General features: G+C 36.4%; 1 protein-coding gene across 1 annotated transcript in view; it reads right to left on the bottom strand.

Annotated features, from left to right (window-relative positions):
- Positions 1–12597, bottom strand: part of LOC132129640 (V-set and transmembrane domain-containing protein 2-like protein) — a 64819-nt gene that overhangs the window by 3019 nt on the left and 49203 nt on the right. The window contains exons 2-3 of the mRNA XM_059541282.1: positions 12262–12431; positions 1541–1585 (exon numbers count right to left, since the gene is read on the bottom strand). Coding sequence (XP_059397265.1) covers positions 1541–1585; positions 12262–12431 — 215 coding nt within the window. The remainder of the gene's footprint in view (positions 1–1540; positions 1586–12261; positions 12432–12597) is intronic.

The following is a 12597-nucleotide window of genomic DNA, read 5'->3' on the forward strand; positions in this document are numbered from 1 at the left end:
CACAAACACGCTAACATTAACTTGCTGGCGCCATTTCCACAGCACTACATATGTTGAGTGTGTTAACAAACTATCTAGCTATCAGCTTCTCTAGAAACAGAAATAACATCACAGCTAAATTCAGGAAAGTGTTAAACGGCGCCATCATGAGCCTCAGCGACTGGACGGAGCGCTTCCAGTGAACCTCTAGCCTCAGATCCAGAGCTCTGCATTCACACTGGAAGCAAATGTCCTTGTGAATATTTCATGAAGTAGCAGAAGAGAGATGCTTTGATTTATCCACCCCCCACCCCCCCACACACACACAGGTAACACTCACCTTCAATATCCTACTGAGAGAATGAGCCTGCAAAATTACATATCTGTCCCTGATTAGACACTCTTATAACTGCTATTTAGATGCCAAACAGCAGTAATTGTGTTACTAACAGATGCAGAAAAAATTAATAATTATAACCTTTTATTTAATGGGTTCAGAACAGGATTTAATATAGTTAACTAAAACTAAAACCACAAAAAACAATGTCATCCCCTGAAATAAAATAAACAGACTTAAAAAAAAAAAAGAAGCTATTTAAGCAACATTTCTCATTTTCATATATTTTAATTTGATGTACTTAACTGAAACTGAAAACAAAATTAATAATGAACTATATATTTAGATATTGAGAAAAACAAACTACTAAAATGACTAAAACCTTAAAATGAAAACTGAAAATATAAAAATAAAAACTAATTAAAAAAAAGTATTAAAAATGATAATATCATCTCATGATACTAACATAATGGTTTGGATAGAAGCTTGATGGTTTAATGTTGACAATTGAAGATATAAATAATAGAACTGTAATTTTACATTTATACTGTAATTTTTTACAATATTTGTTTTCATTAAAATTAAGAAATTATTTTCTTGAATACTCAATTTGTATTTTTCAGTGAAACACTACAACAATATTTTGTTTAATATTTTTAGTTCAATTACAAGGTATTCAAATTAAAACTCGGAATTCACATTTTTCCTCAAATTATTCCAAGTTGCAAGGTACAGTAAGACATGCGTAAACTGTTACATAGAATTACACAGAATACACAAGTGTTCATGAAAGAGTGAGTGTGAGTTTCTAGAACATGACACTGATAGCCATGCTGTTAGTCTTAACATCAGCACAGTTGTGATCACCTGCGGCACAATCACAGCTGATATTGATGCTGAACTGTGAGCAAACACCTCATCTCACTCTGTGTTTATGAGCGGCCTGCATGAGGAGATTCCTGCGTCTCAGGGAGATTCACACACACACACACACACACACACACAGCCTGCAGCGGCTCAACCAGCAAGAGCCGAGCAAGTTGCTAACAAATCACCTTTAGCCCAAGCGAGTGTGATGTTGTGTTTGCATGCTCCAGTTATTCACCCTGACAAACACTCACACCATGTATTTTTACATTCTCTCACTGAGCAGCAGAAGACAGCAGCCTCGAGCGAACAGGAAAGAGACGTTCACGGAGGAAATGACAAACTTCACACACTTACACTGATTTTGGTGGCATCCTTTGACTTCTCATTCTGCGGCATCACCTGCAATATAAAAAAACATCATGCATTCATAATCAACATGATTATAGTTAACTAAAAAACAAAACATTCATTCATTAAAAGTGAAAAAAAATCAAAGATAAATAAAAAAAATATTGCCAAATAAGCAAGTTTGCAAAGCAACATTTCGTGTTTTGTTTAGTTGAACTTGAAATACTAAAATGAACAAAAAAAAATTATATAGATAAAAATAAATACAAATCAAAAATGTAATATAATCTATTCAGACATTTAAATAAATATAAAAATAGAACTGAAAAAACAAAAATGACTAAAACTTTCACATTTAGCTGAAAACTAATTATATAAATATAATTTTTTTTATTAAATATGTATATTCAAAAATTATAATAGCATATCGATAAGTCATTCATCAAACAACACATTCAGATCTACATATTCTAATTTACAACTATATATTTAGACTATACATTCAGATTATAATATATATATATATATATATATATATATATATATATATATATAAATAACATGAATACTTATATAATATATATTTAAATAAATAAATCAAAGTAAAAAACATATTGCCAAATAAGCAAGTTTGCAAAGCAACATTTCGTGTTTTGTTTAGTTGAACTTGAAATACTAAAATATTTTTTTATACACTGCACTGTCTCCCTATCAAGCATCGCATAGATTTTAAAATATTGCTTATTACTTATAAAGCCCTGAATGGTTTAGCACCTCAGTATTTGAATGAGCTCCTTTTACATTATAATCCTCTACGTCCGCTACGTTCTGAAAACTCAGGCAATTTGATAATACCTAGAATATCAAAATCAACTGCAGGCTGCAGATCCTTTTCCTATTTGGCGTCTAAACTCTGGAATAACCTACCTAACATTGTTCGGGAGGCAGACACACTCTTGCAGTTTAAATCTAGATTAAAGACCCATCTCTTTAACCTGGCATACACATAACATACTAATATTTTATTATCCAAATCCGTTAAAGGATTTTTAGGCTGCATTAATTAGGTAAACCAGAACCGGCAACACTTCACATAACACCCTATGTACTTGCTACATCATTAGAAGAATGGCATCTACGCTAATATTTGTCTGTTTCTCTCTTGTTTCGAGGTCACCGTAGCCACCAGATCCAGTCTGTGTCCAGATCAGAGGGTCACTGCAGTCACCCGGATCCAGTCTGTATCCAGACCAGATGCTGGATCAGCACCTAGAAAGGACCTCTACATCCCTGAAAGACAGTGGAGACCAGGACAACTAGAGCCCCAGATAAAGATCCCCTGTAAAGACCTTGTCTCAGAGGAGCACCAGGACAAGACCACAGGAAACAGATGATTCTTCTGCACAATCTGACTTTGCTGCAGCCTGGAATTGAACTACTGGTTTCGTCTGGTCAGAGGAGAACTGGCCCCCCAACTGAGCCTGGTTTCTCCCAAGGTTTTTTTCTCCATTCTGTCACCGATGGAGTTTCGGTTCCTTGCCGCTGTCGCCTCTGGCTTGCTTAGTTGGGGACACTTCATCTACAGCGATATCGTTGACTTGATTGCAAATAAATGCACAGACACTATTTAACTGAACAGAGATGACATAACTGAATCCAATGATGAACTGCCTTTAACTCTCATTTTTGCATTATTGACACTGTTTTCCTAATGAATGTTGTTCAGTTGCTTTGACGCAATGTATTTTGTTTAAAGCGCTATATAAATAAAGGTGACATTGACATTGAGATATTAATAATTATATATTAAATATCATTTTTCTCATTTTTATTTTTGAATAATTTAACTGTACATTTGTATGATATACTGTACTTCAACTCTTATCCCTTGATCAATACTACTATAAGTCCTACTACTAATAATAATATATTTTGTTTGTAATATTTATTTTTAAAGTGCCACAACCAAAAACTGAATTGAATATATAAACAAAATAAATTAAATAATGCAATAAACTGAAATATTAAATGTTAAAATAGTTTTCACAAGCTGATTCTTTTAGGTTGTTCATGAAATGTCCTTTGGTTAAAACTCCTCAATGGTAGCTTGTTAAAACGGCTCTATTGACAGCGCTTCAGTGCATGTCTCTTTAAATGATAATGAGCTCTGCTCACCTCACCCCTCCCCTCTCTTCCATTTTTGTGTATTTAGTAGTGCCATCAAACCATCAAAAACAAAAGTAATCCACTGCGTCCTCAGTGGCTCTGATGATGGGAGAAAATGAAGACTCTAGTGTTCACTTTTACATCAAACTACAAAACACCTGCATTGCTTACGAGACATTGCTGTTGCTACAGCTGCTCAAGGGCGGAGAAAACGGCTGAGGGCGGAGATATGCTAATACAGCACAGTCAGTCAGCAGTTGTGGGCGGAGCCTAAGCAGTATGATGAAGAAAATCAAAACGGCTTAATTCAGATTGTTTCGTTTTTTGGGGGGAAGAATATAGAAGCAGATTAGTCTCAAATATAATTCACGCAAAAAACACGATTCACACATGTGTAGACAATTTCACATGCATGAAACCTAATTCACGTACACACAAATATATATTCACAAAAAGCAATTTACAAGCGCAAAATAAAATTATATATTTATAAAATACATTTCACAAATGCAAAAAACTATTTGTAGATATACAACTGTGCACAAAAACCTATGAATGTTTAAAATGTACGAGTGTCTGAATGTACAAATCGTCATTTACTACGAATCCACTCGGATTTGTGTGTGTGTGTTTTTGAGACTTTCCTGGCAGAGCTCTCTTCCCACGTGGGTCTGTCGTACTCTTTAGCCAATCAGATGCGAGCTTACCATTCAACCAATCATATCATAAGCCACTGAGTGCATTCAAGGAGCACGATTCTGCGCACCTTTTGCGCAATATGGATTAATTAGAACGGAAATTAAGCCTTTACATCAGTAATCCAGCATGGCGAATGAAGAACGGGAAGCACGGGTAAGAGTTTAGTTTATTTCATAAAAGTCTGAGTTTACACATTTTATCGTTTAAACATTCAATCAAGACAGTTTTTCTAGTTAGAAAACTAGTTAGAAAAAATACAGTTGTAACAGGACAGTTACAGTAATTATAAATTAAACTGCAATCAGGATAGTAAAAAGAAAGACTTGTAAAGACAAAAGTAACATTTTGAGAGTTGTGAAATTATAATTCTATTTTATACATAATATAAACATTATACATTCACCACTATACTACATTAACAGTGAAAATGTATGACTATGTATGACTAATAGTGACTAATGTTACAGTTAAAAGTGAGTACATGTCTGATTGTCTAAGAGCCACTGTTTTAATTGAGTTTTAAAGGAGGTGAATGAAGGACACTCGCGTATCACAAGGGGCAAGCTATTCCAAAATTTACCACCTATTATTGATAATACATTTTGTCCAAAGGTGGTACGTCTAAATGGTATCATACAGTCCCCTTTTACAGAGGCCGGTGTACTACCTCCACTTGCAAGCCTTTGAAAAAAGGCATGCAGTGGAGGTGGAGCAAGATTATTTAACACCTTATAAACTAAGCAAATGTACTTGAAACGTTTGAAATTGTCAAAGCTTAAAAAAATATGTCTCTCTAGAATATTGCAATGGTGAAATGACAATGCTTTTTTATCAAAAGTTTTAATGGCTTTCTTGAATAGAGATTCAATAGTTTTAAGACTCGATATGCTGGTTAATGACCAATTTATGAAACAATACTCGATATGTGAAAAAATCATAGTATATAAGAACAACTTGGCTGCTTTGGTGTTAAGAAATGGCCTGACTTGTTTAAAATTCTGCAAACTGAATTTAACTTTATTTGCCACCTTTTTTACATGATATTTGAATGTTAAGGTGGAGTCATATATAACTCCTAAATACTTAAATTCATTGACAACATCAAGCTCCTGTCCTCTAAGGAACACATTAGAATGTGACACCTTCATACATTTTTTGGTGAACACCATACAGAACAAATGGTGCCCACGCATTTGAATTGGTGACGGGCCGCGGGTTGAGATGATGCTGCTGCTAGCTCCATGGTCATTTAATAGCCCTAGCATATTGTTTCTTTTACACGGCTGAAAATAACCGTGCTTTCTGTTACTGAGCCTGTGTCTGTCACTCGTCCTCTTAAAAGTGGAAGCTTGTGCATAGCTTTGTTATTGAAACTTTGTTGATGTTCTTTGTCATGACTCTTTATATGGCGATAAAAGACAGCTTTGTTGCGTTTTTTTTTAAGTGGGGATTGGGGGTGCTCCAACCCGGTTGGGACATAGAAGGGGGTGCAAAGGAAAAAAAGTTTGGGAACCGCTGCACTATAACATAACGGTTATGGAAATTAGAACGACAGTACATTTAATTAAATTGCAATGAAGTTACAAACGATCCACATCATTAAAGAGAATAAGCTCCGAAATATATAAAATAAATAAAAACGAGGATCAATCTGAAACTTTTCAAGTGCGACAATAAAATTAGCCTACACACGCTCCACAACATAATTAGGTTGCAAAGAGCATAGGCTCAAACATTAAATGAAAGAGGATGCATCTGGAACTTTTCGAGTGCAGCACAAAAGTCGCTCAGCCTGCAGCGAGAGAGAGATTTCCTCCAGAATTTTTATTTGCTCATTTTCTTTCTCTATTCTCTTCGTCTCTGTTGCCTCCAAATCCTCACTCTATCTTGGCCCCTCTCCTCCTGACTAACAACTTAATCATAAGATGTCCGACTTGACAGTGATTTCAGCCAGTTAAGCATATTTATAATATATATTATGAAATGAATGAAACGAGTTGGCACGCATATTAGCCTGCAGTACATAAAAGAACAGTGCGTTGAAGACAGCATCTGTCTTCTACGTTTCCATCGAAAACTTATAAATTATAGTTCCGATTACAAAGGAAATGTTTACTGTTCATGTTTTTTTATTGTATGGAAAAATCCCATAAAAAAAAAAAAAACAGACCGCCATTACATTTTGCACCACACTTTGGGAATCCCTGAACTAAACGATCATGAAGTCGCTGAAGAATATACTGCTTTAGATATTCCTAAATTATAAGCAGAGAAAGATACATTTCAATGTACAGACAATATATTTACAAATTAAACAACGTTTCTAAATATCTGATATTGTTTATCTTAATCGAACTACATTGCTTCAACATAGTGGTTAACAATGACTAGGCTACATTTTTTAAAATGTATTAAAGTACACACTGACCTAACAGACATCAATTTATAAAACAAGATTATTTAGAATTATAATTTCACAACTCTCAAAATGTTACTTTTGTCTTTACAGGTCTTTCTTTTTACTATCCTTTACTGCTCTGCTCTCGGTTACTGAAGCCCTGCGACTAGCAAGAGCAGCTTCAAAATCCTCTGTACTCATCTTACTGGACCTTTCTGCTGCTTTTGACACTGTTAATCACCAGATTCTCCTGTCCACCCTCAGAAAGATGGGCATCTCTGGAACAGCACTCCTGTGGGTTAAGTCCTACCTCTCTGACAGATCCTTCAGTGTGTCTTGGAGGGGTGATGTTTCAAAGTCACACCACCTTGCTACTGGGGTTCCTCAAGGCTCAGTACTTGGACCACTTCTCTTCTCAATCTACATGACATCATTAGGATCTGTCATTCAGAAGCATGGCTTTTCTTATCACTGCTACGCTGATGACACCCAACTCTACCTCTCATTCCAACCAGATGACCCGACGGTAGCTGCTCGCATTTCAGCCTGTCTGAGGGACATCTCTAGCTGGATGAATTACCATCACCTTCAGCTTAACTTTACGAAGACAGAACTCCTGGTGATTCCAGCTAACCCATTGCTTCATCACAACTTCTCTATACAGCTGGGCTCATCAACCATTACTCCTTCGAGGACAGCTAGAAACCTAGGAGTTGTGATGGATCATCAGTTAAGCTTCACAGACCACATTGCTACAACTACCCGGTCCTGCAGGTTTGCCTTATACAACATTAGGAAGATTAGACCCTTCCTGTCAGAGCAAGCAACCCAACTTCTTGTCCAAGCTCTTGTTCTCTCCAGACTGGACTATTGTAATGCTCTCCTGGCGGGCCTTCCTGCATGTACTGTCAAGCCTCTGCAGTTGATCCAGAATGCAGCAGCGAGGGTTGTCTTCAATGAGCCAAAAAAAGCTCATGTTACTTCTCTCCTCATCAGGTTACACTGGCTACCAGTAGCTGCTCGCATCAAATTCAAGGTACTGATGCTAGCCTACAAGACGACCACTGGCACGGCACCAACTTACCTAAACTCATTGGTTAAATCTTACGTGCCCTCCAGAAGTTTGCGCTCTGCAAGTGATCGACGCCTTGTGGTACCATCCCAAAGAAGTTCAAAATCACTCTCACGGACCTTTTCCTGGACTGTGCCCAGCTGGTGGAATGACCTCCCAATCTCAATTCCTACAGCTGAGTCTTTACTCATTTTCAAGAAACAGCTAAAGACTCATCTTTTTCGCCTGCACTTAACCAACTAACACTAGCACTTTTCCTTTTCTTGTCTTTTAATTTAAAAAAAAAAAAACAAATAAAAAAAAAAAAACTACATATGCGTTCTATACTAGACTAACTGAGACTTGTCATGGCACTTGTATACTGTTGTTGTTCTCTTGTTGACCTGACTGCTTCTATTGTTCTCATTTGTAAGTCGCTTTGGATAAAAGCGTCTGCTAAATGATTAAATGTAAATGTAACTGTCCTGTTACAACTGTATTTTTTCTAACTAGTTTTCTAACTAGAAAAACTGTCTTGATTGAATGTTTAAACGATAAAATGTGTAAACTCAGACTTTTATGAAATAAACTAAACTCTTACCCGTGCTTCCCGTTCTTCATTCGCCATGCTGGATTACTGATGTAAAGGCTTAATTTCCGTTCTAATTAATCCATATTGCGCAAAAGGTGCGCAGAATCGTGCTCCTTGAATGCACTCAGTGGCTTATGATATGATTGGTTGAATGGTAAGCTCGCATCTGATTGGCTAAAGAGTACGACAGACCCACGTGGGAAGAGAGCTCTGCCAGGAAAGTCTCAAAAACACACACACACAAATCCGAGTGGATTCGTAGTAAATGACGATTTGTACATTCAGACACTCGTACATTTTAAACATTCAAAGGTTTTTGTGAACAGTTGTATATCTACAAATTGTTTTTTGCATTTGTGAAATGTATTTTATAAATATATAATTTTATTTTGTGCATGTGAATTGCTTTTTGTGAATATATTTTTTTTTCACATGTCCCTTTTATAGCGAATATTCATGTGTCTAATGCAGTTACCGAAACAAACAGCAGCAGGGTATTCAAACACACACACACACACACTTAAGTCCAGTGTTCTGGAATGAGATGCTGGTTGTGCGTCATGTCATCTTTACTAGCCGCGGCGGATCCTCAAGAGCCCTTCATGAATAAAACATGATGCAAAGGTGAGCAAGAGTTTCTCTATGTTCCTATTTTTCATCCCTTCATCCAATTAAAAATCATCTTGAGTTCACAGCAGGAAGCCCTGCAATCTCTCCCACTCACTTTCTCTCTCTATCTCTCTCTCTGTCTGTCTGTCTCTCTCTCTCTCTCTCTCTCTCTCTCTCCCTCTCTCTCTCTCTCTCTCTCTCTCTCTCTCTCTCTCTCTCTCTCCCCATCTCTCTGGTGTCTGGGGAACCTGCAGCTATTTCTACTGGTTGTGATTAATGTTGTGTGGACTGTTACCTGCTGCAGAGCTGTGTGTCCATTAATACCGCTGTATCCTCACCTCTCTTTCCTCTCCTCACCTCGTGATTGTGTTTCTTCAACTCTGGACACTTTTATGTCCCTGTGGTTTTATTAAAACTAAAATATTTCTATGTTTTTTCGTTAAGTGACGGTTTTGGAAACACTAAACAAGGCCTTCATAATTTATTGTTGCTACTATTTAAATTGTTTGTGTTTATTTATTTTTTTGTCCTAGATCCAAACTTTCAGTCATAAACTATAAAAAAAAAAAGATATATCACAATAATTTTTTTGTTTACTATGCATTATTTCTAATCAAGCTGTGATTTCATCAAATAATACAAAAATGATTACAGTGTTGATTAAAACAATTAAAAATATATTTTTGTCAAATGTTTTACTTGTAATGTCTAATTGTGTATCTTTCTTTACAACAAATAACACCTGCTGTGATATTTTGATAAATAATGCAGACATTTAAAAGTTTTAAGTGTCCAAACTGACTGTATATTTCATCTATAGCTGGGGGCTTCAATTAAAATAGCTTGAGGTCCAGTAATGAACCCTCCTCACCAGCCGAGGTCCGGACACTTATATACTTAAAAACATGAACTGATGGTTTTTGCCAGACCAGACTCTGCAGGATATTAAAGCTCAAATTTAAGACTTTAAGATCTTTTAAGGCTTGCACAAATAAAATTTAAATGACTGTAAAAAGCATATTTTAGAGTTCAGAAACAAGTTTTCACAAACTTCACATTTCCGCCAAAACTTTTTTTTTTTTTTAAGAAAATTTAGTCAAAGGTATCGATTATTACATTAATTTAAAAAATGTATTACCAATCATTATAATAAATAACATATACATATACATATACATTTTACTGTCTTGTCAATTGTTTAGATTTTTATGATGAATTTTCTTCTTGTTGATCCATCACTGGTCTGAACAAAAATCGCAGACAGGATTATTGAAAATGCACATTCATTAACTGCCAGCAGGTGGCGCTTCAGGAACAGCAGAAATATAGTGCTTTCCCCGGTTTAACACCTCCTGAAATCATAAGACTTTATTGTACCATATAAGACTTTTTATGGCCTTAAATTTGATACAGTTAAATCTTCTGTCTGCGTGCCGCTTCTCTGCTCTCTTCTGAATGTAGCAACAGTTAACTGTAGTAGTAACCTGTGGCACTGTAGGACCTAAACGGCTCTACTGAGCTGATCTTAATGTGCCTGATATAAATTTTATTTTATTAGAAAATAGCGTTTGGCATTTATTTCATTGTGTCAAAAGGCTTCACAGCCCGTAAATTGCACCAGAGTCCGGGACCCCTGATCTATAGAAATGTACTGAATTTCTCAGAATGCCCTTTTATCGGTCTGTGTTCATGCAGGTGATGTTGTGCAGCTGAAACCTTTGATTGACAGTTGGATATTTGTTTATATATGTGCTGAACCCTCTCTATCTCTCGCTCTCACAGTCTCTTAAAATAGGACTCTGTGTTTGACTGCCACGAGTGCAGACAGGAAGAGGAAATGGTCACATAATTGCAGGCGGGTGACAGCGGGCTGCTGCCGATCATGTTGTTCTGTGTATTTTTAGTTATAATAATTACTGGCGATATTTGCGCAGGTTAAGGGCTGATCTCAAGAGGACGGTGCTGACAGAATGCTGGGATTATCATCTAACAAACATTATGTTTTCAGGATCAGATTTGATCCTCCACACACTGACACTGAACCCTCAACCTACAGCTAACAGCTGAGAAATCATATGTGCATGTTAATAGTGTTATTACTGCAACCAGAGAGGGCAAAAGTACACATATCTTTACTCAAGTAGAAGTACAGATACTCATGTTTAAAAATACTCTGCTAAAAGATGAAGTACTGACTACACTTTTTTACTCAAGTTAAAGTATAGAAGAATGGGCTATGACGTGTACTTAAGTAAAAAGTAGCAATTACAATTAACTGTTTAGTGTCACGCGGGAAATAGGACCTCACGTCATGTAAATACCTTAATACAAAAGAAGAACTTACATTTCAATTGTTAGTTAATGAATTTATCGAAGCTGAACAACCACCATGTAGAACAATAACAACACCATAAAAATATCTTTATAGAAAAATCATAATATTGAACGTTATTGCATTATCATGAGTCATATTTTTCCCTTATAGCATAAGTATAGTGAACATAGTTTTTAAGTGGATTGATTACCATTTCTATAACCGTAGTTTTACTACAAATTCCATAATTAAACTATGGTTAGACTAGAAAACGCATAATTTGTTGTTACCTTGGGGATCATGGTTTTTGGTTTTATTTGTAGTAAAAGCATGGTTAATTTTCATCACTGGTCTGAACAAAAAACGCAGATGGTCTAATTGAAAATGCACATTTATTCACCGCCAGCAGGAGGCGCTTCAGGAACAGCAGAACTATAGTGGTACCATATTTACCCCATATTTAAAAAAGTGAACAAAGACAAAACTACAGTAGCCTATTACAGATGAAACTGACCTGCACTTGAAGTCCTGAACAGATCAGCAGTTTTGCCTCTATGGTCTCGCACTAATTACTCTGACTAAAATCTTGCACAAGCTTAATCGGAGCATTGGCAGTCAAGACTAACCGATTCATGATTTATTAGAGATTTATTATGGTGAAAGTATAAAGTTAATTGGATAGTGAAGTAAAGCACCCGTTTGTTTCAAGTTCTGGCTGGGGTTCCTCCTTCATGTGCATCTGTGGTATTTATACACCTTTTTTCTGGTCCAGCAGGTGCAAACGTTCCTCTGATCATTTAGCAAACCACTGCTCCTCATCTCAACCACACAAACATTATTTGAGAATCACTTATGTCTGGAGCACAAATGCTGCATTATGGGTAATTCCAGCCTGTACCTGATTGGTGCTCCACGTCTGCTTGTCGGTCCATTCTTTGTGGTTCCTGATGTACCACCATTGAATCTCCAGCGAGTAGGAGGGTGATCCAGCGCCTCTGAAGGAACAGGCCATCTCCACGTCCTGACCGCTCTGTGCCGTGATGTCATGAGGGACCTCAGTGAACACCGCTGTGAAACAACAAACACAGATTAGTTTACCATGAGAGTTAACCACTGCTTTCAAATAAGGTCCTTACAATCCTACTGCCAACCCGTGACAGGCTGTTTAAAACAAAAACTTAGTTTAGTCTTTAAACTCATCATTAATTTAACCAAAGATACAGTGTATTTAAGA

The sequence above is a fragment of the Carassius carassius genome, chromosome 46, assembly GCF_963082965.1.
Source record: "Carassius carassius chromosome 46, fCarCar2.1, whole genome shotgun sequence".
Lineage (NCBI taxonomy): Eukaryota > Metazoa > Chordata > Actinopteri > Cypriniformes > Cyprinidae > Carassius > Carassius carassius.